General features: G+C 47.3%; 1 protein-coding gene across 4 annotated transcripts; it reads left to right on the forward strand.

The window, feature by feature from the left end:
* The first annotated feature begins 55 nt into the window (after positions 1-55).
* LOC148643809 (TNF receptor-associated factor 2-like) lies at positions 56-15,563 on the forward strand. 4 transcript variants are annotated; one of them, XR_015928900.1, is made up of 12 exons: positions 57-670; positions 2,183-2,393; positions 2,821-2,899; positions 3,328-3,426; positions 3,976-4,137; positions 4,373-4,447; positions 6,492-6,566; positions 7,393-7,878; positions 8,394-8,571; positions 8,992-9,140; positions 9,688-14,301; positions 14,432-15,563. XR_015928900.1 is itself a non-coding variant. In XM_088614978.1 (11 exons), exons 2-11 carry the CDS (start codon positions 2,206-2,208, stop codon positions 9,904-9,906), a joined length of 1,710 nt encoding a protein of 569 aa, XP_088471104.1. In that variant the 5' UTR covers positions 57-670; positions 2,183-2,205; the 3' UTR covers positions 9,907-15,563. The 4 variants fall into 4 exon arrangements, 3 of the variants coding, with proteins under 3 accessions (XP_088471106.1, XP_088471104.1, XP_088471105.1); XM_088614978.1 differs by having other exon boundaries at positions 9,688-15,563; XM_088614979.1 differs by lacking the exon at positions 57-670 and adding an exon at positions 690-995 and having other exon boundaries at positions 9,688-15,563.
* Positions 15,564-17,095: the final 1,532 nt, after the last annotated feature.

The following is a 17,095-nucleotide window of genomic DNA, read 5'->3' on the forward strand; positions in this document are numbered from 1 at the left end:
CTGGCGGCGGGGAGGGGGAGGACACGCGACTGCAATTTCTCACGCCGTTCAGGTTGCTCAACCGCACCGCCTCGTCGTGCACGGAAAGCGTGCTTTCTCGTTGCAGCGGTGTGTTATTCAGCGACATTTGTGATAAAACGAAGCAAAAATGATTCCACGCACACGCCGGGAATACATTGCTTAAGCGCAAAGGCTGAAAGAGACACTGCACCTGGCGTAGAGGCTCCAGCATTGTAAAGAATCCAGGACAGGACTACAATTTTAAAATTTCCTCGCAATTTTGAAGACCCCACTGCTCACTCGGCAGTGTTTGTTTTGCACAGTGAGCACAGACTTTGCTTGGGTGTTAGCCGTGGCTAACTTTGTTTTCCTGTTAAGTTCATTCTGGTGTTGAATGTTGTTTTAGACGCCGATATTTCTTTCGCTTGTATCCGTAAAATGCGTTTTCGTCTTTCTATGCCCCATTCACCCAACGTATGCCGTGCTCGTTTGACAAATTTAGTTTGAAAGATAAAGAAGGCAGCCGTTGGCAAGGCTGGGGAAGCCTGTCACGACACAATTGCTGAAAGTGGCATGAAAATGTCATGCGTTGTAACTGCGGAAAGAAAACCGAAACCGTAAGAGAGAATAACCGCCCCCAGGGTCAGCATCGATGCTGGGCTCACTTCTGGTAAGTAGGGCTTTTTGTGACTCCGCGTTTCCACGCCGAGTGCGGATAATAACGCTCATCTTGTCCCCCACCCACCCCCTTCTCCGCGTTATAATGAAGGGGCGGGCTTGTCGCTCTATTCCTATTTCGGAAATAATACAAGCCAGTGGAGGCCCCGGAGGACCAGTGCACTTCAGAGCCGGTGTCTAGGCACTGTCTGACAGGTTCCCCCTGAAAGACAGCGCTAGGAGGCTGGTGGTGACCCACACTGGGCGCTGCAGGTACCGCCGGGGAAATTCCCGGCGGCTGTAGAGGATGCGTGTGGCTGAGAGTTGCGAGACGTGACGTATGTTCTTATTTAAAAAAAAAAACAATCCTTTTTTTATTAGTTTATTAGTCGGAGAATGCTTTTTTTTTCTGGGGTGGGTTTCTTTTTAGAGAGACCTTGCTTTCTGCGAGTGTCGGTGCGCTGGGCGCTGCTGCGAGTCCACAGGCCGTCCCCGCGCCCCGCCCCACCCCACCTCCCCACCTCCCCACCTCATCGGAGCCGAAAACAAAAAACTCCGAGCTCGGTGCTGTGTAGGCCTCAGTACGCTCACCTGAGGCCTCGACGTGAAGCTGCAGCTGCCGTCCAGTATAAATCTCATTTAAAAAAAAATAAGTACCCTGTATCTTATGTTCCTTTTGGGTGTGCCCTTTTACGACAAAGACTGTTCTGGAGATTGGGATACTGTGACGGTCGTGTTGATACATTCTCTTACTTTTGACTGTGCATAGCACGGTAACAATACATATTGCAGGAAAATCTGATTTTTATTTATACTTTTATATATTTTATGGATCTATTTCTCACTTAATGTATCAATATGTTAATAATGTGTCTCATAATACAATAATATGTTATAATATAGAAAAATAAGCTAAGACGTTCCTAGCGGAATAGGTTGTTAAAAGGGATGCCTTAAAAACATATATTGACAGGTGTTCAAAATAATTCTGCTTTGAAAGTAGTTATCCACGGTAGCAAAATCGTAGTGCAGGTATAGATGCCGTCTATTTCATGCTCAGTAGTGAAACAGTGACCTTCAGCTAGTAATTGGAAAGTGAAAGGGAATTCAAAGGGGAGTGAGAAAAAAAGAAACTTATATTGAAGGTTTGTGAGTATCTTGAACAGGCTTTTCAGGGAGGTGATAGAGGCCCTATGTCTGGGTCCTTCAAGAAATGCCTGGAAAATATTTCAGAGTACCTTCATTACTAAATTAGTAAACACGAAGGATGTGCCATCTCCTGTCTTATGCCCCTATCCAGTGATCATATGTGTTTCACTTAGTGAAGGCAACTTAACCCAGCATTTTCCCAGCCTCATACTAAAGAATTGTCTGTGAAGTATGTTTCAAGTTTCAGTTTCTTTTTCTCTTTCCCAAAGCTCTGAGATAAGAATTGCACACTAGCAAGCAGCTTTCTCAGTGGTCAGACGGACGCTGGCTTGTGTTCTGTGTTGTCAGTGACTCTTGTCCGCTGCTCACACCACAGATCGCCCTTGTGTTGGGATAATAATGGCCACACAGGATCCGTCCCCTCCTTCGTCATTGGAGGGCAACAAGCCGGGATTCCCAAAGAAGATTTTGGCGAACAAGCTTGAGGACAAACACCTGTGTAACTGTTGTCAAAACATCCTCAGAAGACCTTTTCAAGCCCAGTGTGGACATCGATTCTGCTCCTATTGCTTTAACAGAACAGTGAGGTGAGTGCCATGGTGGGCTTACAGAATGAATCTGTTTTGTTTGTGTCAAGATCCATGTTAAATAATTGTGTACAGCCACCCAGCTCCATCTCTCTCCTGCCATCACTCTCATCTCATCCTCAAGTGCCAGGATTCATAACATATTAAAACCATCAAGAAGATTGATGTATTCTCTATTTAATTACCTCCTGTTACAAAGAGCAAATATCTCGACAGTACACCCGTAAGGAATGTGATTTTATTTTTATAAGTATGGGTAATAGCACATCCCAAAAACCTTTACAAATTCAAGTGGTGAACACTTGGTCCTGTATGTTGAAACCATTTGTTCCATGTTTCCTGTGAAGTTTGTTGTTATTAATGACAAATGTTTACCTTTTTTTTTTAGTTTTAAAAATATTTTTACATTTTTTGTGTCGCCTTTCAGCTCCGGGCCTCAGAAATGCAGTGCGTGTATAAAAGAAGATATATTTGAAGACCCAACATCTATTCTGACACTGGGCTGTGTAAGTAATATTTGGGAATGTTAACTCAACAGTTGCTATAATAGTGCCCATTTCCTTTAACCACAGAGAGAACCTTTCCAGCTGTTCCCATCTTGGATAGCATATAGGCTACACTTATTTTGAAATCCAGGGAATTGTTGGTCCAACTCACTGGCAGGTTGCTTGAAAAGTCAGCCTGATGTTTCTCCAGTGTTGTGCTAAATAACTGTTCTGCTATACTGTAGCTGGCTGCGCTCCCGAGTCATTCAGAAATGTAGTGTAGCATAAATTATTAATAAAGAGTCTGATTTATTGTTCCGGATGATGGAAGTGAAATCTGCCAGGTGCCATGTTTGGCCACGAGAGCATGTTAAGCTTGGCATCTGAGAGCTCGATAAGATTTGTGAGTATGTGTAAATTAATTCTAGTTATTGTGGTCTCTACCCAAGGCTTTCCCAGACAACGCAGCTCGCAGAGAAGTGGAGGCCCTGCCTGCGGTCTGTCTCAATGAGGGATGCTCCTGGAAGGGCAGTATTAAAGAATATGAGGTAAGCTTTCTTCTCTCACTCCACTGCCTGCATCTCCCGTTTGCACTCCAGCTGAAGAAACTGAATCCCAAGACACCCGTCCTCTTGGCATCGTTCATCACGTGTGCACGTCATCCTGTTTACTTCATTAGTCATGCACTGTATACTGAGTACCGCTGTTTCTAACCAAAGATGGTCATGTTATGTTTCCTTCAGTATTACGAATTGCTCGCCAGACTCGCTGTAGGCCAGAGCTGTAGAAGGCATTGAGATGGGCAGTGTTTTAGAGTGAGTCAGCTTCTCAAAGTTCGACTGTATTATTAGGATAACACTGTATAGACTGGCTTTGCTGCAACGTGAGGGGAAACCGGAAAGTAACCTTTCGATTTGTTGTTGGTTTTTAGCTCTTTTTGAGTCCATCTTAGAGTGCATTTTAGATGTCAAAGCTTGTACCCACTGCTACCGTGTGGTTACAAAGGCTGAAGAAAGGGCAGTTTTGAACTCCTTATACACACATTGTTCTAAAGGTGTTTTTCCATTTCTTCCCTTCCGTGTTCCTCGCTTCCGTAGGCCCTTCATGAGGGGAAGTGCGAGTTCATGATCATCGCCTGCCCGTCCTGCGGAGAGGCCATAAGATTTAATGAACAGGAGAGACATAATGAGCGGGAATGTCCGGAAAGGACCTTGAACTGCAAGTACTGCAAAGAGCCGTTTCATTTTAAAAATATTAAGGTGAATAATGAAGGACTGGCAAGGTGCTTTATTGTTGTTGTGGTTGGTGGTGGTGGTGGTGGTGGTGTTCCCACAGACAGTAAAAGAGAAATACTCCCCATGTTAAAGTCGCCCGTTGGAAAAAGAAATATTTGTAGTGCAGTTGACTTATTTCTCTGCCATAGGATTTCGCCTAGTGGCTGCGACGCAACACTGTTTTTCAGGTTGGAAAACAAACGTGCCTTCTCTTTTCCAGGCACACGATGAGATTTGTCCTAAATACCCTATGATATGTGAAGGCTGTGCCAAGAAGAAAATTCCAAGAGAAAAAGTAAGTGTCGATAAAGTAGCTATAAAGCAGTTAGAAAGTGCCGTCTTTCTGATTTTATTAATGCAAAAACCCAAATACCAAATGAAAAGAGTGCCACTCCGGAGATCTCTTGTCATCAAGATAAGGAACTATGACAACTTAATATACAAAACATATGACAGCGTTAACTCTTTGGTTTGATGATGTCAGATCTCGGACACTACGTGTGGCTGGGCCTGGTCAGTACTGTGAGAAATCTAAGGGAAACGTAGTTGCTGTTCTTAGTGATGGATTATAAGAGCAATTAAATTTTGCCCATCTAACACGTTTGGTGGTTAGTAACCAAGTGGTCCGAGGATCTCAACCAGCTTTTCCTGAAAGAGGCCAGGACTTCGGCTTCAACCATATGGCAGGGTAGCTTGTTTAAGTACTTTTGGTTCCATTCTTCCCTCTAGCTCAGAATTTTCAATCGGATGCTCCAGTATTTTGTGGTGTGGGAGCTGTCATCCTTTGGATGAGAGATTAATCTTAGGTCTCAACTACAGTACATAGTCATTAACAAACCCATGAGACCTAAATTCTGCTTAATTAAAAGTGGAGAGGTAAATTCTCGCTCCTCACCTGATCTGCTGAGCAGGGGGACTGCTGTATGTCACCCAGATAGGGCTCCTGTTGCAGAAAGTCTGAGTGCTTCAGACTGTGCTTCAGTGGGTAATTAAGTGGGTCCCCAGTTGTGTAAAGCAATTTGGGAGGACAAGCACTATATAAAGGCAATTAATTAATATTTCATTGTCTTTTGTGGATTCTTAATCATTTTAATAGCAGGGGTATGCTGTGGACATTGCCACTACAAACAAAAGGGCCAATGTTTTATTTGTGGAAGAAGGGGGTGTTGCTGCATTAGAATGAGACAGTAAAGCAGTAATCGCTTTAGAGGGAAATGGGAGAAAAGTATTTCATATTTTTGTTTTTCATGTTTGTTACTGAATGCACCTGGCTAGAAATACGCAGGAGCCCTTCACCCAGCTGCTGTGAGACTGGACATTATTTGACGGTTCAGCGGGGCAGTATTAGGGACACTCTTGTGTTTTCCTGCTTGTAGTATTACAAGTATTACAGTTACTTGGGGAGCACCTGAACCAGAACACAGTGCAGAAGTTTTTTTATGCCACGATGGCGGTTCTCTCGCGACCCTTTTAATGTTAGCGGCTCTGCCGTGTGGTTCAGAAAATCGTGGAAGGAATCGGTTTCCTGGGCACGTCGAGCTCTTGATCGTCAGGAGTCGGAGGCAGGGTCGTGTCACCAGAGCCCCTTGGCTGTGACTCCCAGCGGCGCCCTGCTTTAGGCACCGTCGCTGTATGAACAGGATGAGTCAGCTGGGGCGCTTTAGGATCCCAGCAAACAGCAACTCCTGCTGTTTGGACAGCCGCCTGCTGGGAGAATCCAGCCAAATGTGACTACGGCTGGATGTCAGGACTCTAGCCTCTGGATAACGTCACCTCTGTGTCGCTGTGTTACTCGGCAAAGGCACAGAAGAAGTTCAAGATCTCTCATATCTTTTTGTCTTAAACGGGGCAGCAGTGTGGAGTAGTGGTTAGAAGGCTGGGCTCCAAACTAGACTAGGGTTGTGGGTTCAAATCCCAGGAGAGAGGCTGCTGTTGGTACCTTGAGCAAGGTACCCAAATCTAACTCCTGTTGTTCCTGCTGTATAGAAGGGTTTCTCTCCTGGTCATCATTGCAAATGAGAATCGGTTTTCAGATGCATCACCCAGTTTAATAAAGGACTTGATGTAAAGCGTAGCAGGTTCTGGGCACCATGAAGCAGTTGTATTCCATGAGCCAAACATAGTCCTGTGCAAGACAAAAAAATAAGCCTCTTGCAGACCATGGAAATGGGTTTAGCTGTCATCTTATACATCACAGATAAATTGCCAATTAAAAATGGTCATATTTACTCTCCAGCAAGGGGTGTTTGGGCACACTGCTGATTTCTAACACAGGAAGTTCATGGGTCATGTGTTACAGTCTTTTGCCTGTTACAATGTTTCTGTTTCTTTCATTGCAGTATGTGGACCATATTAAGTTCTGTAGTAAATTTAGAGCTCCTTGCAGATTTCATGTTGTTGGGTGTAATACGTCAGTAAGTAGCTTTTCTTTTATTTTATCTTACCACAGTAGAACATTATTGTATTGCATGTTACATTACTCATGTTTTCTTTTAATTTCTGAAATGTGAACTCATCCTAAGTTTTCATACCAGTATTGCTTTCATAATCGAGGTAACTTTTGTCACACTGCCAATGCAGAGATGTTTGTACCACATTTGTGCCTCGCGTATTTACTTTTTAAAAGTGTGTAAAAGACCTTCTTTAACAATGTCCAGTTTTTAGATCTTTTCCAGTCAGGATTTGAAACTGTTGCTACATTTATTTCATTTTTAACCCATCTTGTCAAATACTTTTTTGTCGTTTACCTTCTGTTAAAGTAGTTAAATTATAAAGAGCCTTCTTGGCGGTTACCGTAGATGAAATGTGTGTCATTCACAGTATCTAAGTTGTAGATTGTACTTGTAATTTCTCAGAATATTGTTATATATGAAAATAACTTGTTTTGCAGTCACCACAGTTATTAAAAGCAGGAGAAAATGAGTGCAGTGTTCACCAAACACATGCATGAGACGTAAAGCACTGTATTATCTTAATATGCTTCTAGTTAAATTATTTCTGCCATATACAGTAGATACATCTGGAGTCAGGCTCCTATTCATAATATGTAGTAAAAGACATATAAGTATTTATAGGTTCCCTGGATCCTCAATTTGCTAGACATGTTACCTGCTATTTGCTAGGATGAGTAACTGTTAAGTGAGCATGGAAGGGTAAGCAGTAGAGTCAGGTGGAGTACAGTATGCATCTGCAGCCATGTGCTATGCGTAGATGCACAAACATCGTCTCATTCTTTTCAAGGTGGAGAAAGAGAAGGTGCTTGACCACGAGCGCGCGTGCTCTTACGAGCACTTGAACCTGCTGCTGCACTACATCATGGGCATCAAGGTGAACTTGGAGGGCATTCAGCCCCAGAGCCTGGAGCACGCCAGCCTGAAGATCCACGAGCTGCACCAGTCCGTGCGCGAGCTGGAGGCCAAGATGGGCCACCTGAGCGCGGCGCCTCCCGTGCAGGGAGCCGCCGCCGCCCCCCCCGTGGCCCTGGCCACCTCCTTCACCCCGCTGCCCAGCTCCGCCACCGCCGCCCTGGAGCTGCAGCTGCACAGCGAGAAGGCCAAGGTGGCCGAGCTGAGCCGCCGGTGCCAGGAGCTGGAGCTGAAGGTGGGCACGTTCGAGAACATCGTGTGCGTGCTGAACCGCGAGGTGGAGCGCTCGTCCACGACCCTGGAGGCTTACAACCGGCAGCACCGGCTGGACCAGGAGAAGATCGAGACGCTCGGCAACAAGGTCTGGCCGCCCGTGCTCTCCTGGCAGTTGCACAGACGCGTAGTCTGCACAGACACAGTCTGCCTCGGGGCAGGCTGACAGCCAGTGTTTCCTGGTAGAGACGAAGGGCTGGTGGGGGAGAAACTCCTCTTAGCGGTGTACGCTGGGAGCAGCCTGACACACCTGACAGCCCTGGGAGCTTCCCTGCGGAAGTATAATAGCCTGCTCGCGTATGCGTGCTTTAACACAACTCATGTGAGTCATAAGCAATGAATCCTAATGCATGCTCGACCTTCGTACTGATCTTGCATAAGTATTTGTTAGTTCTCTGCATCCTCGTTATCTCAGGTAGACCTCCTCTGGGAAAAAGGGAAAGAGACGTGCTTTTTGCCAGGGGGGATTGACTGGCTAGGTGAACGTAGAATGCTTCAGGGCAAACAGCTCAGACAAGTTCAGTTCAACAGAGTTGTTTTTTTTTTTTTGCGTACACGAGTAAGCGCAGGGAACTCACTGCCCCTCTCACCCCCGCCTCCCAGGTGCGCCAGCTGGAGAGGACGGCGGGGCTGAAGGACCTGACCATCGCGGAGATGGAGGGGAAGCTGCGGGAGCTCCTGGCCGCCACCTACGACGGCGTCTTCGTCTGGAGGATCTCGGACTTCACGAAGAAGAGGCAGGACGCCATCGCCGGACGCGCCCCCGCCATGTTCTCTCCAGGTTGCCCTTCCTGCTCCTCCTCTCTAGACCGCGAACGGAAAGCGTGGCAGCAGCTGGTCCCCCTGCTCCTGATGTTGTTGCCGTGGAAGCTTTTTGATTAGTGCAGTTGCGACGGGATTGTGCTGAATCCCGGGAGGGTGTCCATCTGAAGCCTGTGTCTGTTTTGAAGTCCATGGTGGTGGCTCGCAGCTGGCCAAGCACTCGCATATACATGCAAAGCGACTTATACAGCTGTATCGATCTGTGCAGCTTAGCCATTGTCTTCCATTAAATCACCGCGTTACTGTGGCAGAATGAAATCATGTTGCAGGAAGAAATTTAGTGATATGCACTTTGCAATGATGCAGGGGGAGTTCTGGGACTGGAGATGTTTTTCCAGTGAACCCTTTTATTTTTTTTATTTTTTTTTGCCTCTTACAGCCTTTTACACCAGCAAGTACGGCTACAAGATGTGCCTGCGCATCTACCTGAACGGTGACGGCACGGGGCGCGGCACACACCTGTCCCTGTTCTTCGTGGTGATGCGCGGGCAGAACGACGCCCTGCTCAAGTGGCCCTTCAACCAGAAGGTGAGCCGGGTCAGTCGTGTGCCCGTGAGCGCCGGGGTGGGCCGGTGCCGACCGGCAGCGGCGGGAGAAATGCTCCGCTGGGATCTTTGAAGGCTGATTCTCGGGGGGGGGGGGGTTTTCGTCTTTTGCGTCTGTCGGGCGATTCGCTCTGCCTCATCGACTGGCTTGTGTCAGAAAGGAACTACCCTACGGTTACCTTGTAAGGGCTTTCAGATGAGTTTCTGGCTTGGGGGGGAAGCGGGTCACTGTAATGCTTCTGTGTTCTACTTTTGGACATCAAAGTTCCCACATCGGGAGATCGATGTGTTGATCAGGTACCAGGAGACTCTGAGACAGGGTTCGCTGTGTCAAGAGAAGGCGACAGACAGGCTTGTTAATGTCTGTCTGTTTTTTTCAGCGGTTGATCTATTAGTACAACAGCTGCTGCAGCTGAAGGTTTGTCGCCAGAAGCATGCAGGGTGGCGATGCCTGTTTGATGCCTGTGTTCTAGGCTCTTCTCTTCGGGAGACCCCCTTCTGTCCCGTAAACCACCTCGCTCTCCCTCCAGGTGACCCTGATGCTGCTGGACCAGAACAACCGGGAGCACATCATCGACGCCTTCCGGCCCGACGTCACCTCCTCCTCCTTCCAGCGGCCCGTCAGCGAGATGAACATCGCCAGCGGCTGCCCACTCTTCTGCCCGCTGTCCAAGCTGGACTCCAAGAACTCCTACATCCGGGACGACACCATCTTCATCAAGGCCATCGTGGACCTGACCGGGCTCTAGTCCAGAAAGCCCTGCGGCGGCTTTGCATAGTGGCGGCCCTCTGTCGATTGGGGGGGGGGGAGGTCAGCTTACGGCAGGGCCTTCCTGTCCTGGCACTGGGGACGCCCTGTGCTGCTGCTGTCCGGGCTTTGTAGCAGCTGAGCTCTCTGGCGCCTGTTGGATCTTGTAACTTCTTTAATTAGAACTTCGAAACCAGTTAGCTTTTAGACTGGAGTTCCTTTAATGCGGATGTTGTCCGAGATCTTTCAAATGGTTAAAGGAAGCTGAAAACAACCAGTTCACTTGGTTCATTTATGTCTGTTAAGGGTTGTATTAGGCAGTGAGCAAAACGCGGATGAAAGGGACAAGCTGTCCTCAGGACAACTTGTATGAATTGTAAAGCAGAGGGGTATGTCTAAGCACGACAGGAGCCATGTCAGGGCAATACAAAGGCATAGTCACGCAGTGGGAAGGCTGCAAAAATAGCAGGCAGGTCTGCGACGTGCTGGATTTGTGCGATTCTCTTCAGCTGCAAAGTCTTTGCCAACGCACTTGTTGGGCAGCGTTCTTAGCAGTTAGCACTAAGTGATGCTTGATGTACACTACACTGTACGGAGGTACGTCCTGTTACACAGTTATCACTGAGGAGGTGAAGACTTTGCAGTGAAGACTGGAATCCACTCACCTGTAGCTGTTAAGGACTTTACAGGAGGTCTGTGGTTGAAAGGTTTAGCAGATGACAACAGTGATGACCACACAATAGGAGACACAAAGTCAGGTTGTCGACAGGGACAAGTGGGCCGTTAAGGGTCACTGCTCTGAGCATGTGGGAATGTGAAATGGCCGAATGCAAACCCATTTTTTTTGCATAATTGACAAATTTGTTTTAAGTTTTAAGTGGGTCCGTGTAGCTTAGAGGGACCATAACTTCAATCAGCTCCTAAAAAGAAACTCGGAGGCGGTATGTTCTGGCGCCGTAAGGCACGTTGTTGTATGGGAGTGGTGGTGGGTCTGTCTGCTGGTGCTGGGGGCATGTACAATACGCACAGGGCAGGGAAGACTTGTTTTCTCCTTAAGTATGAGAGTTGTATTCATATTCTAATGCAGTATGTATAACTGTATGGGCGTAGTATTTGAAAGTGGTACAGGAACCTCTAGCCAGGAGCAGTCAGAAGCTCATGGTGTGTGCCACTCTTTAAATACCAAGCCCTAGATGTTTTTCTGTAATTCTGTGTAGTGGTGGACATTGCCTAAAATCCAGCAGATCGAGGCAGAATATTTCATTTTGCAGATGAGTTATCTGTAATTTTGCGTGCAATTTGTTTTTATGTTTTCCTTGTGATGTTAGTTTGCATGCTGAATCTGTGGAAGATACACTCAAGTTAGCACCCAATCAAGGTCATTTCTCAAACGCAGGTGGACAGGTCACTGAGAGGGTGAAGACTGCAAAAGACGGCATGCTCTTTTATTCCTCTCGGGAGACCCTCTCTGCTGCCTGTCGCTGCTGTTCGGAGGGGACGGGCTGAATTTCAGGTTTTAGGAGAGGATTGCATGATTTACAATTTCTCTTTTATGTGTGGACAGGGATACATGCAGGTTTGCATTAGAGGGGTATATTGTGATGCAGGGTTGTTTTGTAGCACGTTTTTATATTGATAGGAGGTGAAGTTAAGTTTGATTTGAAGGCATCCTTTGATAGTTGGATTGAGGGAAAAGGCACAAAGCGGCCATTTAAAATGCTTTGAAATGTTGAGGTGCAGGAAGAAGGCCACAAAGAGAAAAGTTATGCCGCTTCCGAAGCGCCCAGGCAGGCCCCACAAGGGAGGTGTTTGTTTTTAAAATCCATCGGTGTTCATGCGGTGCCCCATGCTAATGAACCCTTTAAACAAGATGCAGGTAAAGGGCTGGAGTTCTCTGATGAAGCCCTCGGTTTCCCGCTCGATCTGCGTCCCCATCCTCACCTGTGTTTGCGAGCTCCGGGTCGTGACTGAAGGAAGGAGATTGCTGCCTAGAGTGGCAGAAGTGAGGTTTCTCCGCGGGGCTGCCGGGCTCGCTCTCCGTGCCATGGTGAGGAACCTGGGGGTCCGGGAGGATCATGGGGGCCGGCTGAGATGAGGATGCCCCCCAGGCACCTCCCACTGGAGGTGTACCAGGCACAGCCCAGTAGGGCAAACCCAGGACACGCTGGAAGGGATTTATATCTCTCAGCTGGCCCGGGAATGCTTGGGAATCTCCCAGGAGGAGCTGGAGACTGTTGCTAGGGACAGGAGGGTCTGGTCTGCCCTGCGCAGCCTGTTGCCACCCCATCCCCTCACCGGCAGTAAGTGGTTAGAAAACGACGACAACGAGGGTGAGAGCTGTATTCTCCTGCAATACATCCTTTCTGGGGATCCAGCAGAAAACACACAACTCCTCCTTTGTGCTTCGGGGGGCCGGCAGAATGCTGTGCCTATTAAACCTGTTATTTGTTTGGGGCGTTCTGAAGGTATGGGCTGAGGGGGTGTTAAAAGCCCCGAGCTCGAGAGCCTTTGCTTTCAGGCCTAGCACTTGAGCCATCGGCACTTCCTTTCCTGCCAGCGGTGGAGTCCATGCCGAGGGAGTGTAGGAAGTGACCAGCCAGTCCCTGCCTGTTTCTTAACCAGCCTTGACTTGCAGTGAGACTTCTCTGTGCATGAGAAGTTTCCATTTTCTTAACAATATAGTACACAATTGGTTTATTTAGCAGACCAATTGGGAAACTGATGTTTTAACTTGTATGCCTTTTTTTTTTATATACTGGTTTTGTCTTGGGTAAAACACCAGCATATGTATCTTTTAATACAATATTATATCTTTAAAACATTATATATTTAAATAGATTACAATTATCTATAGCTTTTTGTATAATTCAAGGTAATTATCTTATTATTGTTATATCTGAATAGTTGTATTATATTAGAATATTTTCTAAGATGATATTTACTGTTAAGTTTTGTCAAGATGGGTTAAGAAACATGTCAGGGCTGCTGAGGTCCTATGGAAACTTTTTCTAATAAGCACAGCATCTCAGCTGACTGTACGAAACCTCTTCAATTCTCAGGTCCCACGCCCTGTTTCCAGACAAGTAGAAAAAAGACTTTTAAAGCTTTTAAAGCTTTTTCTAGCTGCCATGCCATGATTCCTAGATAATAAAATCTGAAGAACATTGCAATAGCTGGTAATGAAGAGTTGAGTGTTATAGGACTTGCCTATCTAGGCTGCCAGGTGTCAGCTGAGTTCTGCAGTGGAAGGCTTTGTTAACCCAGCCAGTGGGCTGTAGTGTTTCTGCTCTGCTCTGGTGGCTCTGGCCCCGAGATGCGACCAGAGAGTGGCCCTGTTTGCCCTTTGTGTCACACATACTGTCCGATTCTCTGAGCAGGAGCGACAATGTGTGGTTAAAGGAACTTTTTGTTGGTCACTCCTCTTTCAACAGCTTCTCTGGTTCAGAGTTATTGACACGCTGACGTCCACGTGCTGGTGTGTTTTTTCTGAGTACTGGTTGTCTGATTAGTACGGTAGAAACAAAACAGTTCCAATTTTCCCATAAAAAACCCCATGCAGACATCCGCTTCCTAAGAGAAGATGCTGCAATTGCAGAAGTAGTGTGGAATTCAGCACGAGGATCTTCTGACACACAGCAGATACCGCCTTGCTGAAATCCAAGAATTGTGCCAACTCACACTGGTAAATGGAATCTCAAAATTTTTATTGATTTTTTTTAACAACGTTAAAATCTGAAGTTTGCCGGCTGCAGCTTCTTTTTCATATGTATAAACATATGCTAAACTTTATATAAATATTTACCTTTCTAAACATTTAATGTATTGGAGAAGCAGTTAGCATTGTTTGACTGTGTATATCGTTAAGAAAGATTTAATTAGGGACTGCTGTTTTGTGTGACAGCATGGAGTATCATGTACTTCATTAACTGTGCTCTCTGAGAACAGGCAACAGTGATGTTGGTAATGGTGAAATGATAGTTAGGTATAGTCAATGGATATGCGCAATGTTTTTCATCTTTCTACATTTTTTCCTCTTAGTGATGTTAAATTCTGCATTTAAGTACAGCATGATGTTAAAGTAAAATGAGGAGTTTTTTGAAAGGATGTATTTGACATACAGTGTGACAGTAAAGTTAGGCCTTGCCTTTAGTTCCTTCTAACTCCCAGACTGTAACCCATGAAGACATTTAAATCAGAGTGGCCCCCAGCGCCAAGCTGAACCGCTCCCTGTGTGTGAACTTGCAGAGCTGTCAGGCCGATCAGTTGGCTTGCCCAGGAGCAGCATTTGTCTCCCAGAGCCCTGGAACCAGTATTATCGGCCCTGATTTTGGAGAGACGCAGTCCAGCGGCTATTTCAGGTCAACCCTCGAGACATCAGTTTGCGCTTGGACCTCCGGTGAGTCAGGAATGGCCGTCTTATGACCCTTGAGAGCAGTAGGATGTTTTGGCTTCCAGCGATCTCTAAATTACTCGAGTGGTCAAAATAAAAATGTTCAAAACGGGTTTAACAATGGGATATTTTACAGCTGACCTGTGACACCTGCTGGGCTCGGGTTCAGGGTAAGCTTGCCGTCTTTATTGTTATACCTGTGGCAAAGTTATCGTTGCTAAACTCTTGACCGAATGTCAGTGGTTTGCTTTTCCCTATCCCCCAGTTTGCGATTGTTTTGCAACAAGCAGTACTGCTTTCTTCCGGCGGCTTCTGAAGCTTTGACTAAACCTGCACTGTTGTTGCTGCCTATGGTAAAGCTTCTGCAAGCTGTATTTACTGGGAGTTCAAGGCACTAAACTGAAAAGTTCTTTCTGTGTTGCATGAACAAAAGCAGGGAATTGTGTGGTTCGCCCCCTGGTGGCACAATTTGGCATATGTGTTACTGTTGCTACAAAATGCATGATGTTGATGTGTATGCTGTACCATAGGCATGTAGTGTTAAATGGTGAAAGCGATACAGTAAATTAATTAGTCAAGTGTATTTATATAAAACAATCCACATAGTCCAATGAGAGTGTGAACAAAAGTTTGTCCATCTACAAAAACTGTAGAAAAGATCTTTTTTTCTTGAGGTAAGGAATTTAAATTGGGTTTGTGTTTGAGTGAAAAAGGGAATCCCTATTAAGTCTTTATAGCCTGGTTCTTGTGTGCTGGGCAGGGGCACCTGTATGTGGGCTGAAAATGTAGTGTTCCATGCCTGCGTGTCACTTGTGCATTTATTGTTGGTTTTGCCATTCAGCTTTGAACAGATTACTTTTTCTGTGCTGTACTGTCCACTTGCTTGAAATTCTAGCCAGTACCGTAAAAAAAACTCTCTTTCAAAAGCACTGCCGTGCTGTCTTCTCTTAACCTAAACTCTAAAAAGAGTTGAACTCCATACATAAAACCTCGACTGTAATTCATAATCTGTTAATAAAATTCATGATCTTATTAATAATCTGATTGTGAGCTACAACTGTGAGTTATTGGCATTGCGCAGTGATCAGTGCTTTTGCGCTTTGTTAAAACCTTCATTTAAATTACACCTTTAAAAACAACGTACGCAACTCAGTGTAACTGTTGTCCTGGTCTAATCACCCGAGTGTCTGTGTGCTGGGGGAGACGGTCTTTGTACCTGGGATGTGGATTTGTTTATTCTGTATTTCAATAAAAAATGATTAACCAAACATGTGGGGGGCTGGTGTGCCTGCAGGTCTTCCATGTGCTGAGTAAAGTGCAGAACTGCTGGCTGAACTGGACCTGGTTGACAGGTTCTCCCAGCTCCTGCGGTGCTGCTGCTCTTGAGCCCCAGGGCATCTGCAGGCACACGCTGGGACACCCAGGGCCTCTTCAGACAGCAGCACTGGGGAGCAATGCAGCTTCTCCCCCTGCACCGCGTCAGCGCCGTGTGCCCACCGTCTCTGCCCTCGGGCGCTTGCGTCTGTGGGCGGACATGCGCCCCTGTCAGATTGTCCTGGGCGCACGGTTCTCCCTGGGCAGGACTGCTAGCCTGCAGACGGAGTCCTCTGTGTGCAGTCACTTTCCCCCATGTGGACTGGTCCCTAGGAGGCTGCGCCCGGCCGCGCCTGCTCCCAGAATCCCCAGGCCCCCCGTGTGTTGTCGCACTCGGCAACCAACCTCTCCGACACCAGCTGTGGCCGTGATGGGTTTCGAACACACGCTGGGCTCCGTAGAGCTGCATTTTTCCCTCATCTCCCCTCCAGGACTGTGTAGACCACACCAACACGACAGTGAAATAAATGCAGTTTTTTTTTTTTTACCATGGCCTTTTAAAGTTGTGCAGTGGTATAAATGCCTAGGGCCTGTCTGTCTGGGTCTCGCACTTGCGCACAGCGCCGGTAGATCCGATCCGAGCTCCCGGCAGTACCCAGCGTGTCCACCAGGTGTCAGTGTGCAGCAGCGTTCCGCCCCGAGCAGCCACATCTGCCTGCGGTTTTATCGGAAAAACAGCTGGAGGAGATTAACGACATCAGTGTCGAGGGGAGCTGGGCCGCAGAGTTCCTTACGTGACAGCCGCCGATTGATGGGCGAACCTAAAACGCGGTGGCGCCGTTCTGCGCTTTCATCTGCGCTCCCCTCGCCCCCGCCTGCTTCACGTGGACGTGCAGATTTCTGTCCGTTGTCACATGTCCACCACCGCCCAAAAGGAGAAATAAAATAAACCTTTCGAGGTCGTAAAAGCGCTTCCGTTCTGCAGATGCCTTTCCCAGAAACAGCTATGGGGAAGTCAGATGTTCCTCGGGCCGGACGCTGTGTGTTAAGACCCTCTCCTCTCCCCCCACAGCCCCTCAGAGGCAGAGCCCCTGAACCCCCAGTCTCACGGCAGCTAGTGTGAATGCACGAGTCCCGGTCGCGGATCTGGTTGAGCAGCGGCTGCCGGTTCTGTTGGGCTCGGCCGGAACCGGCTTGTTTTTGCACCGGTGAGCCGGACCTTCAGCCAGGCAGGAACACCAGGGGCCGAGGCGCGGGGCGGCTGGAAAGTAACGGGACTCCGCGGGGTCCGAGGCCCGGGCGCTGTGCGCCTTGTCGCTCTCCCGGTGATCTGAAGCGGGGCTCCGTGTCGTTTACAGACTTCAGACACGAAAAGGCGGAGGACCCCTTTTAGGGAACATACTGTAGCTGGAGCCTTGCTGAGCGGAAATCAAAGCCAAATGCCTCTGGAAACACTTATTGCAAAGATAACAAAACTACGAACAGC

Source organism: Lepisosteus platostomus, chromosome 21 (genome assembly GCF_059453375.1).
Source record: "Lepisosteus platostomus isolate fLepPlt1 chromosome 21, fLepPlt1.hap1, whole genome shotgun sequence".
NCBI classification, from domain to species: domain Eukaryota; kingdom Metazoa; phylum Chordata; class Actinopteri; order Semionotiformes; family Lepisosteidae; genus Lepisosteus; species Lepisosteus platostomus.

Excerpts from the sequence above, each read along its gene's own strand:
- LOC148643809 (XM_088614978.1), top strand. The coding sequence starts at position 2,206 with ATGGCCACACAGGATCCGTCCCCTCCTTCGTCATTGGAGGGCAACAAG. Across the intron at positions 4,138-4,372 it reads TTCATTTTAAAAATATTAAG|GCACACGATGAGATTTGTCC; the intron begins GTGAATAATGAA and ends TCTCTTTTCCAG. Across the intron at positions 6,567-7,392 it reads TTGTTGGGTGTAATACGTCA|GTGGAGAAAGAGAAGGTGCT; the intron begins GTAAGTAGCTTT and ends ATTCTTTTCAAG.